Source organism: Tachyglossus aculeatus, chromosome X1 (genome assembly GCF_015852505.1).
Source record: "Tachyglossus aculeatus isolate mTacAcu1 chromosome X1, mTacAcu1.pri, whole genome shotgun sequence".
Classification (NCBI taxonomy): domain Eukaryota; kingdom Metazoa; phylum Chordata; class Mammalia; order Monotremata; family Tachyglossidae; genus Tachyglossus; species Tachyglossus aculeatus.
Window position 1 is genome coordinate 524,417 of NC_052101.1, and position 22,805 is coordinate 547,221.

The following is a 22,805-nucleotide window of genomic DNA, read 5'->3' on the forward strand; positions in this document are numbered from 1 at the left end:
CCCCATTTTACAGATGAGGTAACTGAGACACAAAGAAGTTCAGTCACTTGCCCAAGGTCACATAACAGACAAGTGGTGGAACTGGGTTTAGAACCCAGGTCCCTCTGACTCCTAGGCTTGTGCTATATCCACAAGATTACACTGCTTCAATTAATAAATACCACAATTATTATTCAAGTTATTCTTATTATTTTCCCTGTTCTCAAGGAGTTTACAGTTTAGTGCGGGGAGACAGACATTAGAGTAAATTATAGGTGGGAGAAACCAGATTATAAGGATATGCACATTAGTGCTGGGGTAGAGTCAGGATCCAAGTTCTTTGGAAGGTCAGACTTCAGTTCTTAGATGATCCAGGCCGCTACCTTGTTAGTACAGTCACTCATCATATCCCGACTGGATTACTGCATCAGCATCCTTACTGATCTCCCAACCTCCTGTCTCTCCCCACTTCAATCTATACTTCACTCTGCTGCCCAGGTTATTTTTCTACAGAAATGCTCTGGGCATGTCACCCCACTCCTCAAAAATCTCCAGTGGTTGCCTATCAACCTTTGTATGAAGCAGAAACTCCTCAGTATTGGCTTCAAAGCTCTCCATCCACTTGCCCCCTCTTACCTCACATCCCTTCTTTCCTACAGCCCAGCCTGCACACTCTGTTCTTCTGCCGCTAACCTCCTCACTGTGCCTTGTTCTTGCCTGTCCCGCCGTCGACCTCTGGCCCACGTCCTACCTCTGGCCTGGAATGCCCTCCCTCCTTACATCCACCAAACTAGTACACTCCTCCTCTTAAAAGCTGTACTGAAAGCTCACCACCTCCAAGAGGCCTTCCCAGACTGTGCCCCCCTTTTCCTCTGCTCCTCCTCCCCTCTCCATCACCCCAACTCCCTCCCTCTGCTCTACCCCTCTCCCTGCCCCATAGCACTTGTGTATAAATGTACATATTTATTATTCTATTTATTTTATTAGGATGTATATATATATATCTATAATTCTATTTATTTATTTTGATACAATTGATTTGTTTTGTTTTGCTGTCTGTCTCCTCCCTTCTAGACTCTGAGGCCATTGTTGGGTAGGGATTGTCTCTGTTGCCGAATTGCACTTTCCAAGCACTAAGTACAGTGCTTTGCAAACAGTAAGCACTCAATAAATACGATTGAATGAATGAATACAGAATGGAGGGAGAATAGGGAGAGGAGGCAAGGGGTTCATCAGAGAAGGCTTTCTGGAAGAGACAGAGAAGCAGCGTGGCTCAGTGGAAAGAGCCCGGGCTTTGGAGTCAGAGGTTATGAGTTCAAATTCCGGCTCCGCCAATTGTTAGCTGTGTGACTTTGGGCAAGTTACTTAACTTCTCTGTGCCTCAGTTACCTCATCTGTGAAATGAGGATTAAGACTGTGAGCCCCCCATGGGACAACCTGATCACCTTGTAACCTCCCCAGTGCTTAGAACAGTGCTTTGCATGTAGTAAGCAAATGCCATCTTTATTATATGATTTTTCTAGGTCTCTGAAGTTGAGGTGAGTGGTGATCTCTTGGATAGGAGGTGGGAGGGAGTTGCAAGTAGGAGGGAGAGTGTAAGCAAGCATCCACAGTGATTGAGATAAGATTTAATCACAGCACCTAGGTTAGTATTAGAGAAGTGAAGTATGCAGGCTGAGTTGGAGTGGGAGAGGAGCAAGGTTAGAAAGGATGGGAAGAGCTGACAGAGTGCCTAAAAGCCTTTGGTGAGAAGTTTCTCTTGATGTGGAGATGAAAGGGCAACCACTAGAGGATTTTGAGGAGCGAGGAGATTCATTCATTCATTCAGTTGTATTTATTGAGTGCTTACTGTTTGCAGAGCACTGTACTAAGCGCTTGGGAAGTACAAGTCGGCAACATAAGATTTGAGATGTGCCCAAATGGATTGTTAATAATAATCTGACAACAGAGTGGAACATGGACTGGAGAGGGAAGAGACTGGGGACAGGACAATCAGTGAGGAAACTGATGCTCTAGCGCTTCGGCCAGGTAGTGACCTTCTCCGCTACTTACCCATCCTTCCCAGCAGTATCTTCAGATGAGACTCCTCCCTCCTCTCAAGTGCCACCCCATCCACCTGTGCTTTGGACTCCATTCTCTCTCATTTTATAAAAACTCTCGCCCCTTCCTTAATCCCCTCCTTAACTTCCATCTTCAACTGCTCACTCTTCACTGGTTCCTTCCCCTTTGCCTTCAAACATGCCCATGTCTCCCCCATCCTAAAAAAAACCTCTCTTGACCCCACTGCCCCTTCTAGTTATTGCCCTATCTCCCGCCTACCCTTATTTTCTAAACTCCTAGAACAGGTCGTCTACACGCTCTGCCTTGAATTCCTCAACTCCAAGTCTCTCCTAGATCCCCTCCAATCTGGCTTCTGTCCCCTGCACTCCATCGAAACTGCCGTCTCAGAGGTCACCAATGACCTCCTTCTTGCCAAATCCAACGGCTCCTACTCTATTCTAATCCTCCTCGACCTCAACTGCCTTTGACACTGTGGACCACCCCCTTCTCCTCAACACGCTATCCAACCTTGACTTCACGGATTCTGTCCTCTCCTGGTTCTTCTCTTATCTCTCCGGCCATTCATTCGCAGTCTCCTTTGCAGGCTCCTCCTCCCCCTCCCATCCCCTTACTGTAGGGGTTCCTCAAGGGTCAGTTCTTGGTCCCCTTCTGTTCTCCATCTATACTCACTCCCTTGGTGAACTCATTCACTCCCACGGCTTCAACTATCATCTCTACGCTGTTGAGATTATCTCTATCATCTATCACTATCATCTCTACGCTCTCCCCCTTTTAGACTGTGAGCCCACTGTTGGGTAGGGACCGTCTCTATATGTCGCCAACTTGTACTTCCCAAGCGCTTAGTACAGTGCTCTGCACACAGTAAGCGCTCAATAAATATGATTGATGATGATGATGATGACACCCTAATCTACATCTCCACCCCTGCTCTCTCTCCCTCCCTCCAGGCTCGTATCTCCTCCTGCCTTCAGGACATCTCCATCTGGATGTCTGCCTGCCATCTAAAACTCAACATGTCCAAGACTGAGCTCCTCATCTTCCCTTCCAACCCCTGTCCTCTCCCTGACTTCCCCATCACTGTAGATGGCACCACCATCCTTCCTGTTTCACAAGCCTGCAACCTTGATGTCATCCTCAACTCCACTCTCTCATTCACCCCACACATCCAATCCGTCACCAAAACCTGTCGGTCTCACCTCCGCAACATCACCAAGATCCACCCTTTCCTCTCCATTCAAACAGCTACCTTGCTGGTTCAATCTCTCATCCTATTCTGACTAGATTACTGCATCAGCCTCCTTTCTGATCTCCCATCCTCCTGTCTCTCTCCACTTCAGTCTATGCTTCACTTTGCTGCTCGGATTATCTTAGTTCAGAAACACTCTGGGCATGTTACTCCCCTTCTCAAAAATCTCTAGTGGTTGCCTTTCAACCTTCGAATCAAGCAGAAACTCCTCACTCTCAGCTTCAAAGCTCTCCATCACCTTGCCCCCCTTACGTCACCTTCCTTCTCTCTTACATCCCAGCCCGCATACTCTGCTCTGCTGCCGCTAACCTCCTTAGTGTGCCTTGTTCTTGCCTGTCCTGCCGTTTACCCCTGACCCATGTGCTACCTCTGGCCTGGAATTCCCTCCCTCCGCATATCCGCCAAACTCGCTCTCTTCCTCCCTTGAAAGCCCTACTGAGAGCTCACCTCCTCCAAGAGGCCTTCCCAAACTGAGCCCCCCTTTTTCCTCTCCTCCTCCTCCTCCCCACCCCATCGCCCCCCTCCTTCCCTTCCCCCTCCCCCTCCCCACAGCACTTGTATATATTTGTACATATATTACTCTATTTTATTTGTACATATTTATTACTCTATTTCATTTGTACATATTTATTTCTCTATTTTATTAATGATGTTTCTATAGCTATAATTCTATTTATTCTGATGATATTGACACCCATCCACTTGTTTTGCTTTGTTGTCTGTCTCCCCCTTCTAGACTGTGAGCCCGTTGTTGGGTAGGGACCGTCTCTATATGTTGCTGATTTATACTTCCCAAGCACTTAGTACAGTGCTCTGAACACAGTAAGTGCTCAATAAATATGATTGAATGAATGAATGAACGGAAAGAAAGGGGCAGATTATAGAAATGTTGTGAAGTACAGAAGCAGCATTGCCTAGTGGATAGACTGTGAGCTTGTCCTGTAGACTGTAAGATTGTTATGGGTCAGTGAATGTGTCTGTTTATTGTTATATTATTCTCTCCCAAGCACTTAGTACAGTGCTCTGCCCATAGCGCTCAATAAATATGACTGAATGAGTGAATTGATGAATGAATGAATGATAGAACACGGGCCTGGGTCAGAGGACCTGGGTTCTAATCCCAGCTCTACCACTTGTCTGCAGGGTGACCTTGGGCAAATCACTCAACTTCTCTGTGCCTCATTTACCTCATCTGTAAAATGGAGATTGATACTGTGAGCCCCGCGTGGGACATGGATTGGGTCTGACTAGCTCGTATCTACCTCAACACTTACTACAGTGCTTGGCACATAGTAAGTGCTTAACAAATACCATAAAAAAGGGAAAAAACAGGATTTGATGGCTGACTGAATTGATGGGCTTATGCTTTGGCACTGAATGCCTGAACAGCCACTGCACTGGTGCTACGCCAGCCAAAGAATGGTGTTAGTTTGGAGCCTGGAGGCTGCTAAGTGATAGTAGTCCGCACCCTGGAGAGTAATATTAATGATAATTTTATTTTTCAGTGCTTACTATGTGCCAAGCACTGTGGTTGGGGCTCACAGTCTAAGGGAGAGGGAGATCCCTGTTTTACAGATGAGGAATCTGAATCCGTGCCACATGTAGATCAGGGAGGGACCTGCAGCCCAGCTGTGCTGAGCACTTGGGCCACAACACACAGCACAGGGTTTGGCCCTTGAGTTCTGTGAAAGATAGAGGGTTTATGAAATTTCCATTCAGAGATGGAGAATTTCACTTTGGTGGTCACCTGTCACTCTGAAGTCCAAGAAGCCTTCCTTGACTAAGCCCTCTCTCCTTTTCTCCCACTCTCTTCTGCATCCCTCTTGTTCCTTCATTCATCCTCCTTCCCATTCACACAACACATATGTATATAACTGTAATTTATTTATTTATGTCTGTCTCTCTCTCTAGACTGTGAGCTCACTGTGAGCAGGGAATATGTCTGTTGTTATATTGTACTCTCCCAAGCACTTAGTACAATGCTTTGCACACAGTAAGCGCTCAATAAAAATGACTGAATGAATGAATGAGTGCTAGGAAACTGAACCCCCTCATGGTCCTATATGGTAATTGGTAAATAAGTAGGCTTTGGTTGTTGGAAATCCAGGGTCATTTTAGGATATTTTTTCATCACAACACTGCTACCAAGTGAAGTTTCCAAAGCTGAAGGATAGATGTCAAACCTGCCTGTCTCCAGGTCTTCAAATTGATGTCTGTTAGGAAAATCCAAATTCTTGTCATCCGTTTTTTGAAATCATTTATTTTGGGTGAGTGGCATAAGGTAGCTTTCTCCCTGATATAAACATTTTATTTAGACTCCATTATATTGTAAGCCCCTTGAGGATAGGGCGCATGTGTTCTGTGTTCCAAGTGCTTCGTAGAGTGCATTGCATTCAGTAGATGCTCAGTAAATGTCATTGATTTGATTATCTTCCTGAAATGTTAAAATTATTCTAAATTGGAATTTGAATGCTTGAATGGGAAGCTGTGTGGTCTAGTGGAAAGAGCACGGGCCTGGAAGTGAGAGAACCTAGGTTCTAATCCCAGCTCCACGACTTGCCTGCTATGGCCTTGGGCAAGTCACTTAACTTCTCTGTGCCTCAGTTTCCTCTTCTGTGCTTTGTACAGGGAAGAAGTGTGGCTCAGTGGAAAGAACCCAGGCCTGGGAGTCAGAGGTCATGGGTTCTAATACTGGCTCTGCCGCTTGTCAGCTGTGTGACTTTGGGCAAGTCACTTAACTTCTCTGTGCCTCGGTTACCTCATCTGTAAAATGGGGATTACTTCTGTGAGCCCCACGTGGGACAACGTGATCACCTTGTATCCTCCCCAGTGCTTAGGACAGTGCTGTGCACATAGTAAGTGCTTAACAAATGCCATTATTATTATTATTATTATTGTTACACAGTAACTGCACAATAAATATGATTGATTGACTGAATGAATGAATATGTAAATGGGGATTCAGTACCTGTTCTCCCTCCAATCTGTCAATCCCCCCTCCCCCAACCCGTGGGACAGGGACTGGGCTCCACCTGATTAATTAGTATCTACCCCAATGCTTAGTACAGTTTTTGAGACACAGTAAGCAATTAACAAATGCCATAAAAAATGTCCCAGAGTTCTCCCTCCTCTTGTTATTGGGTTATTGGTTCCCACAATTCCGGGAAACCTTGAAAACATTCCTTTTTACACTCTTTTAGTCTCCTGGTCTTCTTTCAGTGGTTAGTACCCTGAGCCTAGAGAAAGTGTGGCTGTAGAAGGAAGAGTACAACTGCCTATCCCTCCCGGAGTCATACTTCAGTCGCCTGTAAGAATGCCCTTGAGTCTCCATTGCCCCTGTTGAGAAAAGGGAACTGGTTGCGATGGCACCAATTGCTTCACCATTGGTAGAGCCTTGCTCAGTTTCCTCCTCCTTTTGCATGGTGTCGTGGTAAATGTTCCTGCCATATTGCCTATTTAGGGGCTGTTTAGGTTTTGCAGTTGGCTTCCTCACCAAATGCCATTGACAATTACTGGCATTTACCGAGTGTTTACTGTGAGGAGAGCACTGTACTAAGCCTTGGGGTGAGTACAGTACAGTTGGTAAAATGATCCCTTCCCACAGGGAAATTAAACTCTAGTGAGAGAATAATTAGTTTTTCTGTTACTTTGGAAATAGCATAGAGAGGTTGTCTTAGTCTTTATTTTTGAAACAGTGTTTCCTTTGACGTTTTTTGGTGTACTTTGCTGTCTGAAAATGAGACCTGTAGGCCATTTGACTCTAAACTGAAAATGTGTACATGCTGTCAGTTCGGGATTTTAGGTACAAAGATAAAATTGCCTTCCACTCATCTAGTACCTTAAATCCGTTCAACACTGTTATTTGGATTCAGGTTGAGGAGTTAAGGTGCCTTGTTCTGAAATTGTGGGGGATTTTTCTTTGTTTTGTCATGTATAAATTCTCTGAAGTTGCTATTAGCCATGATGCTTATTTGCTACATGAAACCAATTACCGGAGTATAGGATCTGGTCTTTAATTCTTTGTACAGCAAACTGAATTAATTATCCAGTTATTGGAGAGGGGGGAAGCCATGGGTTGGAAACTGTGAAACCAAATTGAATTTTTCAAAAAAAAATGTAATGGTATAGTTCTTTTCCATATGTTGGAACTTTTAATATTTAACACTAAACCAACACTTGAACTTCACTCTATTGAAAGTATTCTAGTGAAACAAGAACAGGTAATTGCAGTTTTCCTTCAGCTAACAAACGTATTTAAGAAGTTAACTCAGAATGAATGAAAAATGGAATTTCTAGAAATAACTAAATCGTATTTGAGTGCTTACTGTGTGCAGAGTTGCACTAAGTGCTTTGGAGAGTACAATATAACAGACACGTTCTCTGCCTACAGTGATCTTACAGTCTATAGGGGGAGACAGACATTACTATAAATTAAAAAAAATTGAAAGATGTGTACATAAGCACTGAGGGGCTGGTGAATAAAGGGAGCAAGTCAGGGTGACGCAGAAAGGCAAAAGGGAGTGGAAGAAAAGGTAAAGAGGGTTTAGTCAGGGAAGGCCTCTTAGAGGAGATGTGCCTTCGTTAAGGCTTTGAAGGGAGATTAATTTTCTGTCGGATAAGAGAATTGTCAGATATGAGGAGGGAGGGGGTTCCAGGCCAGAGGCAGGACATGGTTGAGAGGTCGGCAGTGAGGAAGTCAAGATCGAGGTACAGTGAGTAGGCTGGCATTAGATGAGTGAAGTGTGTTGGCTAGGTTTGTAGTAGAGTAATGAGGTGAGGTAGGAGAGGGCAAGGTGACTGAGTGCTTTAAAGCCTATGGTAAAGAGTTTCTGTTTGATTGGAGGTGGATGGGTAATCACTGATGGCTCTTGAGGAGTGGGGAAACATGATCTGAATTTCTTTTAGAAAAATGATCTGGACAGCAGAGTGTGAAGTATGGACTGGAGTGGGGAGAGATAGGAGACAGAGAGGTGAGCAAAGATACTGATACAGTAATCAAGGTGAGAGAAATGTCAAATATCTTCTGAATGGGTTATTTCCTTCATCCTAAGAAATAGTAGAGGATAAGGAGGAAATTGAGCATCCTTTTATGTAGGTATGAAGGCTTTTCTGTCTGAGAACTGGGTGGTGTGAGCAGGAGGAGGGCTTGTGTCTGACTGAGCTGGCTCTGCCAGCTCTATTAGTTGTGTGAAAGAAAGGCTGGTTACTTAATGAAGATAAGTTTCTTTGCATTAGAAAAAGGGATTAGTCATGCCATTGTGAATTCTAGAGATTATTTATTTAAGATTTTTATGGTCCCTTTGTTTTTTGAACACTTATTTTAAAGGGCTTTTTTTTCTGAAAGACACTCAATTTGTATCAATAAATGAACCTCTGTAGTCCCCAGCTCCTCAAGGCAGTATTCTCTGTGTGTTTGAAATAGCCTATTTTTTGACAATTTCTCAAATTGAGTCCCTTTTCTGGCTTCAATTAGAATAAACACCCCACTTGTCAGTGGTGTTTATCATTAGTCAAAATATAGTTTTTTCAATTCCGATTGTTTAGTGTACAGTCTATATATGGAGAGGGTTAATTGAGTTCTTACTTTTCAGTAGTGAGTGCAAACAACGTCCATTAGCCTTGCAAACCATAAATTCAAATAAGCCAGAGAGGAGAGTATCTGTTACAACTGTAGTCATTTCGTTTGGAGAAGTAAATCTAGGTTATGAGTGTCTGCAGTCGAGGACTAGAATCATTTATTTGATTTAGAAACGAAGAGAAACTTCTAAGGCGTTTTTTTTATAAAAATAATGGACAAAGACAGCTCTTGTAGGCTATTGCCCCTGTTACTGCCCCGGTAACAGACGAAAGCAAAGAATTCCAAACAACATCTAAACATTTTTTTCTTAGAGTAAAAGCTGACAATCCTGTCAATTTATATTTTATTTTTCTTGAGACAACCCATTTCATGAAATAGTGCAGGAGAGACCTCCTGGAGCCAAGCTGTCTTTGTCAGCCTCCTGCCTTCAAGAGGGTTGGCTGGAGGCCTGAAATCTGGACCCAGTCCCACTGAGGCTCTAACAAAGGAACAGGCACCTTACTTGGAGAACAGAAAACACTAATATTATGGTTAACGTGGGTGTTAAATGGTAATTAAAATCCTATTTAAGAATTACTTCTAAGGTGAATTTTCCCATTGCCTTCAGAAGGAGGTTTGATCACATGTATGATCACATGTATGATCACATGAGGTCAGTGATCACATCATTGACCCACATGGTCATGGGTTCAAATCCTGGCTCCACTGCTTGTCAGCTGTGTGACTTTGGGCTAGTCACTTAACTTCTCTGTGCCTGGTACCTCATCTGTAAAATGGGGATTAAAACTATGAGCCCCACGTGGGACAACCTGATCACATTGTATCCTTCCCAGTGCTTAGAACAGTACCTTGTGCATAGTAAGCGCTTAACAAATGCCATTATTATTATTATCATTACTATTATTGTTATTATTATGTAGAATTTATAAGGCCCTTGGAACAAGCATTTCTCAATTTAAGGCGTTCCGAGTTAATGACGAATGGCACCTAGAATGTGTCTAGATTCACATCCTGTTTGAGCATTGCATCCTGCCAATTTTGACCCTACAACACAGGCCTTCATTGTGGCCCCAGTCGTTTTGACTTGCAACATTTAGGCTTAAGATGCAGTTTTAAGGAACAGATTGTGACCCACGTCCAGGCAAAACCTGTACAAATGTTAATTTTTCAGTGTCCAGTCTGGGCTCCTGGGCAGTGTTGAGGACGGACTCCCGAGCCTGGGATTCTACCACATTGGGCAGCGAGTTACAGGGGGTCCCTTGCAGCCCTGTCAGTGAATCTTGCTGTTTCGACCTACAACTCTAAAATCCGTCCTTTCCTTTTCCATCTAAACTGCTTCCATGTTAGTCCAAGCACTTACCCTGTACCGCCTTGATTATTGCACCTGCCTCCTTGTTGACCTCCCTGCCTCCTGTCTCTCCCTACTTCAGTCCATACTTCACTCTGCTGCCCGGTTCATTTTTACACAGAAACGTTCAGTCTGTTTCCCCACTCCACAAAACCCTCTAGTGGCTGCCCTTTACCTGACTTCCTTGATCTCCTACTACAGTCTAGCCCACATGCTTCGCTCCTCTAATGCCAGCTTACTCACTGTATCTTGATCTTGTCTATTTTGCCACTGACCCCTTGTCCACATCCTACCTCTGGCCTTCCCTCTTCACATTTGACAGATGATCATTCTTCTCTCCTTCAAAACTTTATTAAAAGCACATCTCCTCCAAGAAGGCTTCCTGACTAACCCTCAGTCCTTCTTCTCTCACACCCTTCTGCATTACCCTTGCACTTGGATTTGCACCTTTTATTCATCCCTCTCTCATCCCCTCAGCACTTATGTACAAAGCCCTAATTTATTTATATTAATGTCTGTCTACCCCCTCAAGACTGTAACCTCACTGTGGGCAGGGAACCTGACTACTAACTGTGTTATCGTGTACTCTCCCAAGTGCTTAGTTCAGTGCTTTGCACATGGTAAGCGCTCAATAAATACCATTGATTGATTGATCTCTAGGATATGACAGTTTTTAATAGCATCTCAGTGGGCTTAAGCTGAGTCCTTGAAAGTTCCGTCGTGGTCCAAACTGAGTCCTTTTCATGGTGTTCGCTCTGATTCCTAGCCAGCTTTCCTAGTGACTCCATTTGTTTCGAGAGAATGAAAGCATTCAGAAATTTCCCCTGAGACCTTTCCCTGAAATTCACTTCATTATGAATGGGGCGGGGGAGGGGTGTGTGTGTGAGAGTGCGTGTGTGTGTGTTGTTCATGTGAGAGAGAGAGAGAGAAAAAGATAGATGGGGGAGTGTCCTCAGGGAAGAGGTCACACAGGGTGTGACCCCCCCTCTTTTTGTAGCACCCCCATCCCTCAAAATGGAAATAAGAACACAGGCCGAGAGGGAGAAAGTTTGAGTTTTGGGAGATGCAAACCCCATCTTTTCAGGAACATCCAGACATAACAAGATATTTGTGGGGAATGTTCAAGCTCTCTTGCTAGGAAACCATTGTTCTTGGGCCAATCGTTTATCGTTACAAGAGAATCACAAGTGTCCAGGACTGCTGGTGGAGTGACAGGTAATATCATCGTATCCTCCTGCTCCGATTCTTCTGCATCTTGTCTCTGGGTCACATGACTCCTAGCCTCCTCTTCTATAATCCTTTGCCTGCCCTGTGGCTAAAGAAGTTGTTTCTTTCCCCTTTCTTCCAAAAAATGATGCGCAGGACAGTAACGAAGTGCTGATTCACTTTAGGGTTTTGTAGATCAAGATTCCCAGCAGTAAGACTGCATATTATATCCTCATTGCATTTAATGAGGGATGGTAAAATAATACTAACAATGATAATAATTGTAGTATTTATTAAGCACTTATATGCCGGACACTGTACTAAGTGATAGGGTAGGTACAAAATATTCTGGTTAGACACAGTCCCTGTGCCACATGAGGCTCACATTCTAAGTAGAAGAGAGAACAAGCATTGAATCCCCATTTTATAGATGAGGAAACTGAGGTACAGAGAAGTTGGGTGATTTGCCCAAGGTCACACAGCAGGCAAATGGGAGAGCCTGGAATAGAAGCCAGAGTCTCTGACTTCTAGAGCTGTGTTCTTTCCAGGAGGCCCCCTTGTTTGTAGGAGAGTTTTTGTAAAAGGAGTCTGAAATTAATTAGCACCCCCAGTCTTTTTTAAACACACACACGTATACACACAGACGTGTATGTGTATTTATATATGCACACAATAAATATATATATTTATCTAGAAGCAGCGTGGCTCAGTGGAAAGAGCCCGGGCTTTGGAGTCAGAGGTCCTTGGTTCAAATCCCGATTCCGCCAATTGTCAGCTGTGTGACTTTGGGCAAGTCACTTAACTGCTCTGGGCCTCAGTTACCTCATCTGTAAAATGGGGATTAAGACTGTGAGCCCCACATGGGACAACTTGATCACCTTGTATCCTCCCCAGCACTTAGAACAGTGCTTTGCACATAATAAGTGCTTAATAAATGCTATGATTATCATTATTATTATTATTATTTATAGCAGACTACTACAGACTTGTATATGCTGTATACATGTAGTAGTAGTGTGTCATATTCACAGAAGGCAACACTGAGAGTAAAATTCACATAAAAATTCTTACGTGGCTGACGAGACCTCCTTGGAACCCACTCATATTGCACCCATAAAAAGGCTGCCCTTGTTGTGTTGTCATGTTTAATATTCGCTGTGCCTGATGCTGTTTTGTCTCTTAACTTCTTTTCTCTTTCTCTTGTTCCGTAAGCTTTTGCTCAGAAAGAACTCTCTTCTGGATAGCAGTGTGCCATGTTTGTTGAACCTCAGCAATTGAGTCTGTTTTACATTGTCCGCTGTTTTGCTTTACTGTGTCCTTAAAGTTCATCTGGCCTTCTTGCTCTCAGTTTCCCAATTTCAGCTTTCCATAGGGCAGTTGCTATTATTCATTTTCCTCATATCTTTGGAAAAACTGTGGCTTAGTGGTAAGAGCACAGGATTCAGAGGAGCTGGGTTCTAATTATGGATCTGCCACTTGCCTGCTGTGTGACTTTGTGCAAATCACTTACTTTCTTTGTGCCTCAGTTTCCTCATCTGTAAAATGGGGATTCAGTACACATTCTCCCTCCTATTTAGACTGTGACCCCCCCCCCCCACCCCGGGAAAGATCTATGCTGATTTTCTTGTATCATCACTGCACTTAGTACTGTGCTTGGCACATTATAAGAGCTTAATAAGTACCACAGGTATTATTATATTCAGACCTTGATATCAGTCAATACTGTGTGAGGGCTTATTCTGTACCGAACTCGCCGTTCACCATTTGTATACGGCCACACTTCCTTAGATTCACTGAGAAATGTCTGAGTATGAATACTCACAAGTCAGCAGCACATGGAGAAGAACAACTTTCATGTGTCTCAGAAAGTATCCCAGATAGTCGGAAGAGAGGTAGGAAGGATTCCTCATCCTGAATTTAAAGATTCTGCCTCACTAGCACAGTGGCTCTCTTTTCCTGAGAACTCTTGAGAAGTGTCGTTTCTGGACAGCAGGTGCTGCAATTCTACAAGTCCCTTGACCTCAGTTCGACCTTCACTGGGGACACCAGGACGTTCTCACAACTAGACTATATAAACACCTTCCCCTTCCCATAGTCACTGCTAACTCTTTGAAAAGCTCAGCTCTTCTCCTGCATTCAAGACACGGATGAGAATGTTATTTTTAAAAATACTGAAAACTTTCTTAATTGAGGTTCTGCTGAGGTGTTGCTTCCCTCCCCTGGGGAGTTGAGTGTGGGGCTGATGCCATGTTTCTGCACAGAGCAGGAAAGGAATTGGTAGCAGCTGGGGTCTTTGAGGTCCGTGCACAAGGAAGGCTTCCTTACACCTGGTCACACCATTGCCAGGTAGGATTCATTCCACGGGTGTACAGTTGTGCGGATGGTTTTTGGGGCTCCGAGCCAGGGACCAGCCAGGAGAATGTCTGGGGACCCATCATCTTTCAAGTTGGGGGCAGCCCCCCAAAACCGCGATGGCTAACGTCTCCATCCTACACCAGCAGTCAGTCAATCGATCAGTGGTACTTACTGAGCATTTACTATATGCAGAGCACTGTACCCAGCACTACAATACAACAGAATTTGCCATCACGTTTCCCGCCCACAGTGAGTTTACAGTCTAGAGGGAGAGGCAGACATTAATGACTTTGATCCCATTGTGGGCAGGGATTGTCTTTATTCGTTGCTGAATTGTACTTTCCAAGTACTTGGTACAGTGCTGTGCATACAGTAAGTGCTCAATAAATACAATTGAATGAATAAGTAATTTATAATATATAATTTCAAGATGGGAACGTAAGTGCTGTGGAGTTGAGGGTGGGGAACATATCAGATGTCTAAAGTTCCTGGATCCAAGTGCATAGATTCATTAATTCAATCGTATTTATTGAGCGCTTACTGTGTACAGAGCACTGTACTAAGCGCTTGGGAAGTACAAGTTGGCAACATCTGCATAGATGATGCAGAAGGGAGAGCGAGTGGGGGAAACAGGGCTTAATCGGGAAAGCCCTCTTGGAGGAGATGTGACCTTACACCATTGTGCCTGTTGGCTTGGCTCCTGCCAGCCGTATTACTGGGTGGGAACAGTGCGGTGCTACTCAAAATAGCTTCAGGGGTTGGGAGCTTTATAAACCCCGTTGATGCTGCAAGAAAATGTACAATTTGTGTTCAGTAAAAGTAACTTAGGGCAGTTAAGAACCTCAGCTTAACTTTCCAAATGTCACTGGCTAGTTTTGTGGCTAAAGGTGAAAGCTTACCAATGTCTGGAGATTTAAAATTGCATTTCATTATGGTTGACTCATCCTGCCACTTTCCTAGAAGGAAAACTTTAAACAGTAGTTAATTGTGCTAATGTTATTCTTTAGGAGATGATTTTGCAAATTGCGGTTGTCTACCCTTGTGGCCATGAAATGCATAAGTATGCCCTCAAACTGTCATCGACTGCCCTTCACTGTGCTGGTTTCACCCACTGCCTGGAGCCCCGTTGGGGTTGACAATCCTTCACTTGGCTCTACCCTGATTCTGGTCTTGGTTCTGGTGTCTGCTCCCCACCCACAGCCTGCACTGTGGTGCTAATGGGCTGAACCATTTCCAAGCCAGGTGAGCTCGTTGGCGGGCATACGTAATAAAGGACCACTCATGAAATAGCAATCTCTAATTAATTTGTACTGCGTGTTTTTATATGGGTGTCTGTTCCCATGTTTTACCTAGCCAGCTTAGCATCATCAGCATTTTTCTCCCGCTAGGCCACAGCGGATCGTACTGTTCCTCATCACCATTAGTATTTAATGAGCACCTTTTGAGCGTGGTAGATGGTAGACAATGAATGGAAGATATTGGAACTTAGAGTGTGATGGAGGAGTTCTGGGGTTTTTTTTTAAGTGATTTTGAGCCCCTCCAAGTGCTAACGTTGGACTCAGAGGCTGCTTCTTACGCCTAGGGAGCCGGCATTAGAGGGGTGAACTGTGTCTTTGGTGAATTGTCCAGAGGTTGCCAAGTGTCTGTAGTGCTCACCAGAAACTCTGCTGTGATTACTGATGAGGCAAGGATTTTCTATCTTAGGCATCAAAGTCATCAAGTCTAAACTTTTACATACTGTTTGTCGGCTGGCTGTTTTAAATAGATTGTAAAATATGATAGTGTTAAAGATTGGGAGCCAGAACCATAGAGGGCGTATTACAAGTTGTTAATGTTAATGAGTTGGCATCTGATTCATTGTTTCAAACTTATCATCGTCAAGTCAGATGTCCACCTGTGAAAGAGAATAGGAATTGTACTCAATGAAAGCACTTATTGTTGCATTAAGAGGGGGCTACCCTCAGTCTGTAAAGGAAATTTTGAAAAGAAATCCAAACATGCATTTAACAGACAAAGATGGAAATACTGCTTTAATGATTGCTTCCAAGGAGGGACATTACTGAAATTGTGCAGGATCTTCTTGATGCTGGGACATACGTTAATATTCCCGATAGGGTAAGTGGGGTCCTCTGCCTTCTGCAGTGGCACAAAACCAAATAGGAGCCCCTGTGATATCTAGAACGACATGTAAGCACCACCAGTGTTTTCACATGTGGTGGACCTACTTTATGCCCACGGTTACAGTGGCTTGCAGTAGGCTGCGATCCTACAAACAGAAGAAGCGAAGAAGCAGCGAGAAGAAGCACCAGTAGCAGCGTGGCTCCATGGAAAGAGCATGGGCTTGGGAGTCAGAGGTCATGGGTTCTAATCTCTGCTCTGCCACTTGTCAGCTGTGTGACTTTGGGCAAGTCACTTAAACTTCTCTGGGCCTCAGTTACCTCATCTCTAAAATGGAGATTAAGACTGTGAGCCCCATGTGGGACAACCTGAGCACCTTGTATTCCCCCCAGCGCTTAGAACAGTTCTTTGCACATAGTAAGCACTTAACAAATGCCATAATTATTATTGTTATTACTTAGTGTCCTCCTAAACAATTATTATTGTTTGATGATTAATAATAATAATAATAATGATGGCATTTATTAAGTGCTTACTATGTGCAAAGCACTGTTCTAAGCACTGGGGAGGATACAAGGTGATCGGGTTGTCCCACGGGGGGCTCACAGACTTAATTCCCATTTTACAGATAAGGTAACAGGCACAGAGAAGTTAAGTGACTTGCCCAAAGTCACACAGCTGACAAGTGGTGGAGCCAGGATTTGAACCCATGACCTCTGACTCCAAAGCCCGGCCTCTTTCCACTGAGCCATGCTTCTTTGCCTGATGCTTTTTCTTAGAACATATAACTGATACTTTAAAAAAAACCTTCATGCATAGTCAAGGTAATTTTCTTTGTAAGCTTGTGAAAGGTTCTCAGACTATACATTGGTGAAAATAAGGACGACTTACTTTTTTCTTAAAACTGGCCAATTGTTATCTGACCTATTAATGCCTTCCTAGGAAGGTCTGAAAGTTGCAAGATTTTTTATTGTGCACTCTGTAGCGGCTTTTAAAGGGCATTGGAGCCTTCAAAGGCAATACAACAGATTTCGATTGTTCTCCTATTTTAAATGAAGGAATGATGTAATGAAGGAAAAGAGTTTGAGAAGACATTTGTCAGGCTGTGATAATTTTGGCCCTTGGCTCACCTACTAAATGCTGTAAGTGATTTGGGGTTGGCTGTGGAATGAGTGAGTGTGTTTGTCTCTCCTGCAAAATTGCAGCCTTGTCAGCCCTGCTCTCTCCTTCTTGGCATGAACCAATTCAGTAAAGCCTGCCCTCGGGCCACTTGGCTCAGGGTTTGGCTGGGCTGGGCTGGCCTGGGCTGGGTGGAAAACTTTCATTCTGCAGCTGGAGGGGAAGGAGGGTGGGGAAAAGGGAGGAGCTGCGACAGATCCCACCTCCACCTCCCGCCCCCGGGATGGATGAGTTCATACAGTATCTCTAGAAATGGGGGTCCCCAGTCCAGAGTGATTGTTCAGCCTCATTCCTGACTTAGATCCTATATGGAGGAACTGAAGATAGTGCTAGTGGCTTGCTCAGTACTGCTCTTACTCTCGCCCCTGCTGATTGTGTTCTTGCTAGGGCACAGGTGGCAAGCAGATAACTGGGCAAGAATCCCACTCGTATGCATACATGGTCGAAGCCCACATTAGCCAGCCACAGGCGGAAATGGAATCAGAGCCCCCAAGTGCTTTTGTACTTCTCAAGCGCTTAGTACAGTGCCCTGCACACAGTAAGCACTCAATAAATGCAATTGAATAAATGAATGAATGAACCCAGATCTCCTGATTCCCAAAACAGTGCTAACTTCTTGTGGCTGCTGCGTGGATTTATTGTTATTTTTATTATTCCTCCTTTGCTAACTCCCATGAGACAGTACATTACCTTCTGTTGTGTTTTCTAGTTTTATGTGGGGTGCACTTCCTAAGGCAAATTCACCTTGAACACTAGATCACTGAATAGTTGATCTAGCAAATATACCTGGTTACAAAGATGAAAGTTCAACACCTGTGAGTGATTCCTTGGATTCTTTGATGTTGAAAAAATATTTTGCACAAGCTTGAGGTTCCATTCTTTCTTCTTGAACACACTGTCAATTTAGTATTGTTTTTTCTCATTTTTGGTGTAGTATTCCCAGGAACTATTTAAGCGAAGCAGTTGTCAGTTGCAGTGACACACCAGATTTATGCCATCTTTGAAACAGATGCCATGTTTCTATCGGTTCTCCGATTGTATTTCCTTTGGCTTTTTATCTTTGTCATTATCATGGCTTCCTGTCTAGGAACCTACCTTCCACTTACCACATGAAACAACCCATGGGTATATTACAGAGTTAAGTTACTCACTGAATGCCCTTTAGAGACCTAAGATTTCCACTGCTCAGGGCTAGGAACTGTGGAAATTCAGGTATCCTATTTCACATAACTTGTGTTTCCATTGTGAGGGCTTTGTTTTTTGCATATGAAAAAGCAGCATGTGGCAGTTTGTATTCATAATATTAAATGCTTTTTCTCTTCTCCGTAGGTCAATTTTGTAGTGTGCCAAGTGTTCGCCCTGCTGGCAGCCATTTGGTTTCGAACTTATCTACATTCAAGCAAAACGAGCTCTTTTATCAGACATGTTGTTGCCACCCTTCTGGGCCTTTACCTTGCCCTTTTTTGCTTTGGATGGTAAGTAGCTCTTTCGCTCATTTTCATTTTAAATGGGTATGTGAGTGAACGTATAATGCCATCCGTCAATTCTAATCAGAGTAAATTTGAGGAATTCATTATTTGTTTCATTGCAGGGTTGCCAAAGATCCTCTTTTTACTAACCAAAAAGAGCAAAATTGCCAGTGTGAAGGCCTGAGCTGCCAGTTGTAGCTGCCAAAGTGGCAATGTCAGAGCCTGCCGCTGCATTCACCCCTTTCCATTGCCTAGGTCCTGAACCCTTCTCTTTAGGCCCACTCCTGGGTGTTCTTAGTCGATGGGGATGGGAAGGTGGACACCGTGTCTGCTTAACTTGCCCCGAGAATCATGCTGGGGATCGGAGTGGTCCCACAGCAGCCTGGGAGAAGTCTATCCTTTTCAAGGTATCCTCCTGGGGTTTCTGCTCCTGCCATATCCAGGCATGTAGCCTTGTTCCCTCCATCCTTTCCCATCCCCTAAACCCTGAACCCCCACTCCTCTGTCTCACCAGTCCCCATGCACCCTTCTCCTAGGGCTTTTCTAGTCTGTTGTTTTTGTATTTCTCCAGTCTTTTTGGGCCTTTCCCTCCAATTTCCCAGTCCTCTCTCCTGCCACTGCCAGTCCTCCTTCTGGCACCCCTTGGCTTTGGATCCCCATCGTTCAGGTACAGCTCTGCCCGGGACGGGGGTCTCGACTGTGGCGGCAGCGATAATAGTGGGTAAAGGAATGCGTGAAAAGTAGAAGACTGTAAATAGAATGGAAAAGCCTCTGGGGGACATGAGGATGGGGGCGGGGTGGGGGTAGGTGGGGAGGAGGTTGTGTGTGTGTGGTTTTTATTTGATTTTGTGGTATTTGTTAAGAGCTCATATGTGTCAGGAACTGTGCTAAGCACTAGGATAGAGAGATAGAGAAGCAGTGTGGCTCAGTGGAAAGATCAAGGGCTTGGGAGTCAGAGGTCATGGTTTCAAATCCTGGCTCCACCACTTATCAGCTGTGTGACTTTGGATGAGTCATTTAACTTCTCTGTGTCTGTTACCCCATCTGTAAAATGGGGATTAAGACTGTGAGCCCTGTGTGGGACAACCTGATTACCCTGTATTCATTCATTCATTCAATCATATTTATTGAGTGCTTACTGTGTGCAGAGCACTGTACTAAGCACTTGGGAAGTACAAGTTGGCAACATATAGAGACAGTCCCTACCCAACAGCGGGCTCACAGTCTAGAAGGGGGAGACAGACAACAAAACAAGACATATTAACAAAATAAAATAAATAGAATAAATATGTACAAATAATATAAACAAATAGAGTAATAAATACGTACAAACATATATACATTTATGCAGGTGCTGTGGGGAGGGGAAGGAGGTAAGGCTGGGGGGATGGCGAGGGGGAGGAGGGGGAGAGGAAGGAGGGGGCTTAGTCTGGGAAGGCCTCATGAAGGAAGTGAGCTCTCAGTAGGGCTTTGAAGGGAGGAAGAGAGCTAGCTTGGTGGATGTGTGGAGGGAGGTCATTCCAGGCCAGAGGGATGACGTGGGCTGGGGGTCGATGGCTGGACAGGTGAGAACGAGGCACAGTGAGGAGATTAGTGGCAGAGGAGCGGAGGGTGCAGGCTGGGCTGGAGAAGGAGAGAAGGGAGGTGAGGAAGGAGGGGGCGAGGTGATGGACAGCCTTGAAGCCGAGGGTGAGGAGTTTTTGCCTGATGCGTAGGTTGATTGGTAGCTACTGGAGATTTTTGAGGAGGGGAGTAACATACCCAGAGCGTTTTTGCACAGAGGCCATCCGGGCAGTGGCGTGAAGTATGGATTGAAGTGGGGAGAGACAGGAGGATGGAAGATCGGAGAGGAGGCTGATGCAGTAATCATGTATCTACCACAGCACTTAGAACAGTGCTTGGCATATAGTAAGCACTTAGCAAATACCATCATCATTATTGTTATACAAGAAAATCAGGTTGGGCACAGCCCAAGCATGTCCCACGTAGGGCACACAACCTTAATCACCATTTTACAGATGAGGTAACTCAGGCACAGAGACATGAAGTGATTTACCCAAGGTTACACAGTGGACAAGTGGCAGAGTCAGTATTAGAACGCAGCTCCTCTCTCAGGCCTGTGCTCTTATCATTAGGCTATGCTGCTGGGAAAAGGGGAGTGTAGGCTTGGGTTTACAAGGGGAGTGGAGACAGTGGGACTGGGCTTCTGTGTCAGGCAAGAAGGAGGTTGCATTCTTTGTGCTGTGCCTGCCTGAGCAGTGAAAGTCACCGGGCGGACAGAGGACTGTCGGAAAGTGATGCTGCAAGGAAGCGTCCTGAGCACAGGACTGCCGGGGCTCCGGCTTTCTGGGGCCACTTTCTTCCTCAGCTGCATTGGTGTGTGGGGCCCCTTCAAGTCACCTGGGAGATGTCCAGCCAATCAATCAATCAGTCAGTAGCATTGGTTGAGTACCTCTCTCTGGACCAAACTCTTGGGAGGTTAGAGGAGAGTTGGAGACATGATTCCTGCCTTCCAGGAGCTTGCAGTCCAGTGAGGGAGAAGGGCACTTGAATAAAAATTTGGCACTTGACACGAAATCCTGGTGCTGAATGGAGGTGTGAGGCTGTGGGGTGGCTGCTGGGACTGAGTCAGTCCCAGAATACACTGGACCACGCTTAGAGCAAGGGGAAGAGAGAAGAAGAAAAGGTGGGGAGTGGGAAAGAAGAAAGCTATCTGAGTTCTCTCGAGTTGATCTTGAAAGTAGTTTGTCTCAGTGTTTTTTGTGGCAGCCCAGAGGATTTGGGAATTCTCAACATAGAGGGACCCAGGAAACTTCCACTTTGGACCTAATTGTTGAGGATTTATTGCACCACACCCCCCAGTATCCATGCATGTTCCACATGGGGCTCACAGTCTTCAACCCCATTTTGCAGATGATGTAACTGAGGCACAGAGAAGTTAATTGCTTTGCCTAAGGTCACACAGCAGATGAGTGGTGGAGTCAGAATTATAACTCAGGTCTTTCTGACTCTTAGGCCCATGCTCTACCCACCAGGCCATGTTGCTTCTCACAGGTCACACTACTTCTTACTTGCTTTCTGTTTTACCTCAACTTGATTTTGTTCTCAGAAGCTTAGCCGTGAGAATTTCAAGCTGTTTCTTATCTCACTGAGTTCTTTCCTAAAATCATATTAGAATTTTATTTTTCTTCTGAAGTGATGGGAAATTTCAAGTGTTTGTCTCATGACTTTCTAGGTTTCTTTTGTAGTTCAGCCTGCTTCCAGTTATCTGCAGAAACTATTCAAAAAGGACATTTTTACTATGTAAAAAGGAAGTGAAGGGGGGTTGGGAAGAAAAATAGGCAAAATAGTTCTCCTTTTCTCTCCTAAGTGATCGTTCAGCCTCTGCATCTCCACCCTGAAGTAAACATGGAATTGAATTCCATGTCCCTTCTTATGCTGGTGCTTTCAAATTTATCTGATCAAATTTGTCTGGCTGAATTATTTTTTAATATAGAACCTGGGCCTCATTTTCTGATGCCAGAACTCCTAAATAAATAGTTCTCCAAAGAGTAATTCACATTAACGTTAATTTTCACCACTAAAACCCTGTTTACCAAGTTACTGTAGTATCAAATGATGTTCATTCATTCATTTAATAGTATTTATTGAGCACTTACTGTGTACAGAGGACTGTACTAAGAGCTTGGTAAAATACAGTGCAACAGTGAACAGTGTCATTTCCTGCCCACAGTGAGCTCACAGTCTAGAGCGGAGACAGACAGACATCAATACAAATTAATAAAATTACAAATACGTACATAAGTGCTTTGGGGCTGGTAAGGGGGAAGAGCAAAGGGAGCAAGTCACGGTGAAGCAGAAGGGAGTGTTCCACATGGGGCTCGTAGCCTAAGTAAGGCTGATAACCTGACGATAAAGGGCCACCTGCAGAGAACCCTAGGAATAAGTGAGGAAACCCTTGCTTTCTCTTTAGTCAGTGGTACCTGAAATCTTGCTTGGATGGCTTGTACCTCGAAAAAAAAATCTCTCTTCTAAGGGAATTAGGGAAAAGTGATTTTAAAGAATCATTGCTGAATAGTTCAGTGGACATAAAGAGATATTATATCATGCCTGAGTGTTGTACAATGAATCGATTGAATTATTTCGAGGAAATGTTACTGAATCAGGCCCTTTATCCAAGCAAAGTATTACACATCCAAATAACCAACCCTAGAACACCTTTTAAGATCAGTGATAAGTAAACAAGTGAATGTATTTTTTCCAACT

At 44.3% G+C, this 22,805-nt stretch overlaps 1 protein-coding gene across 2 annotated transcripts in view; it reads left to right on the plus strand.

Moving 5' to 3' along the window:
- Positions 1-22,805, plus strand: part of MBOAT2 (membrane bound O-acyltransferase domain containing 2) — a 152,610-nt gene that overhangs the window by 37,128 nt on the left and 92,677 nt on the right. For both annotated transcript variants that reach the window (XM_038740559.1, XM_038740558.1), the window contains exon 2: positions 18,400-18,545. In XM_038740559.1, coding sequence (XP_038596487.1) covers positions 18,400-18,545 — 146 coding nt within the window. The remainder of the gene's footprint in view (positions 1-18,399; positions 18,546-22,805) is intronic.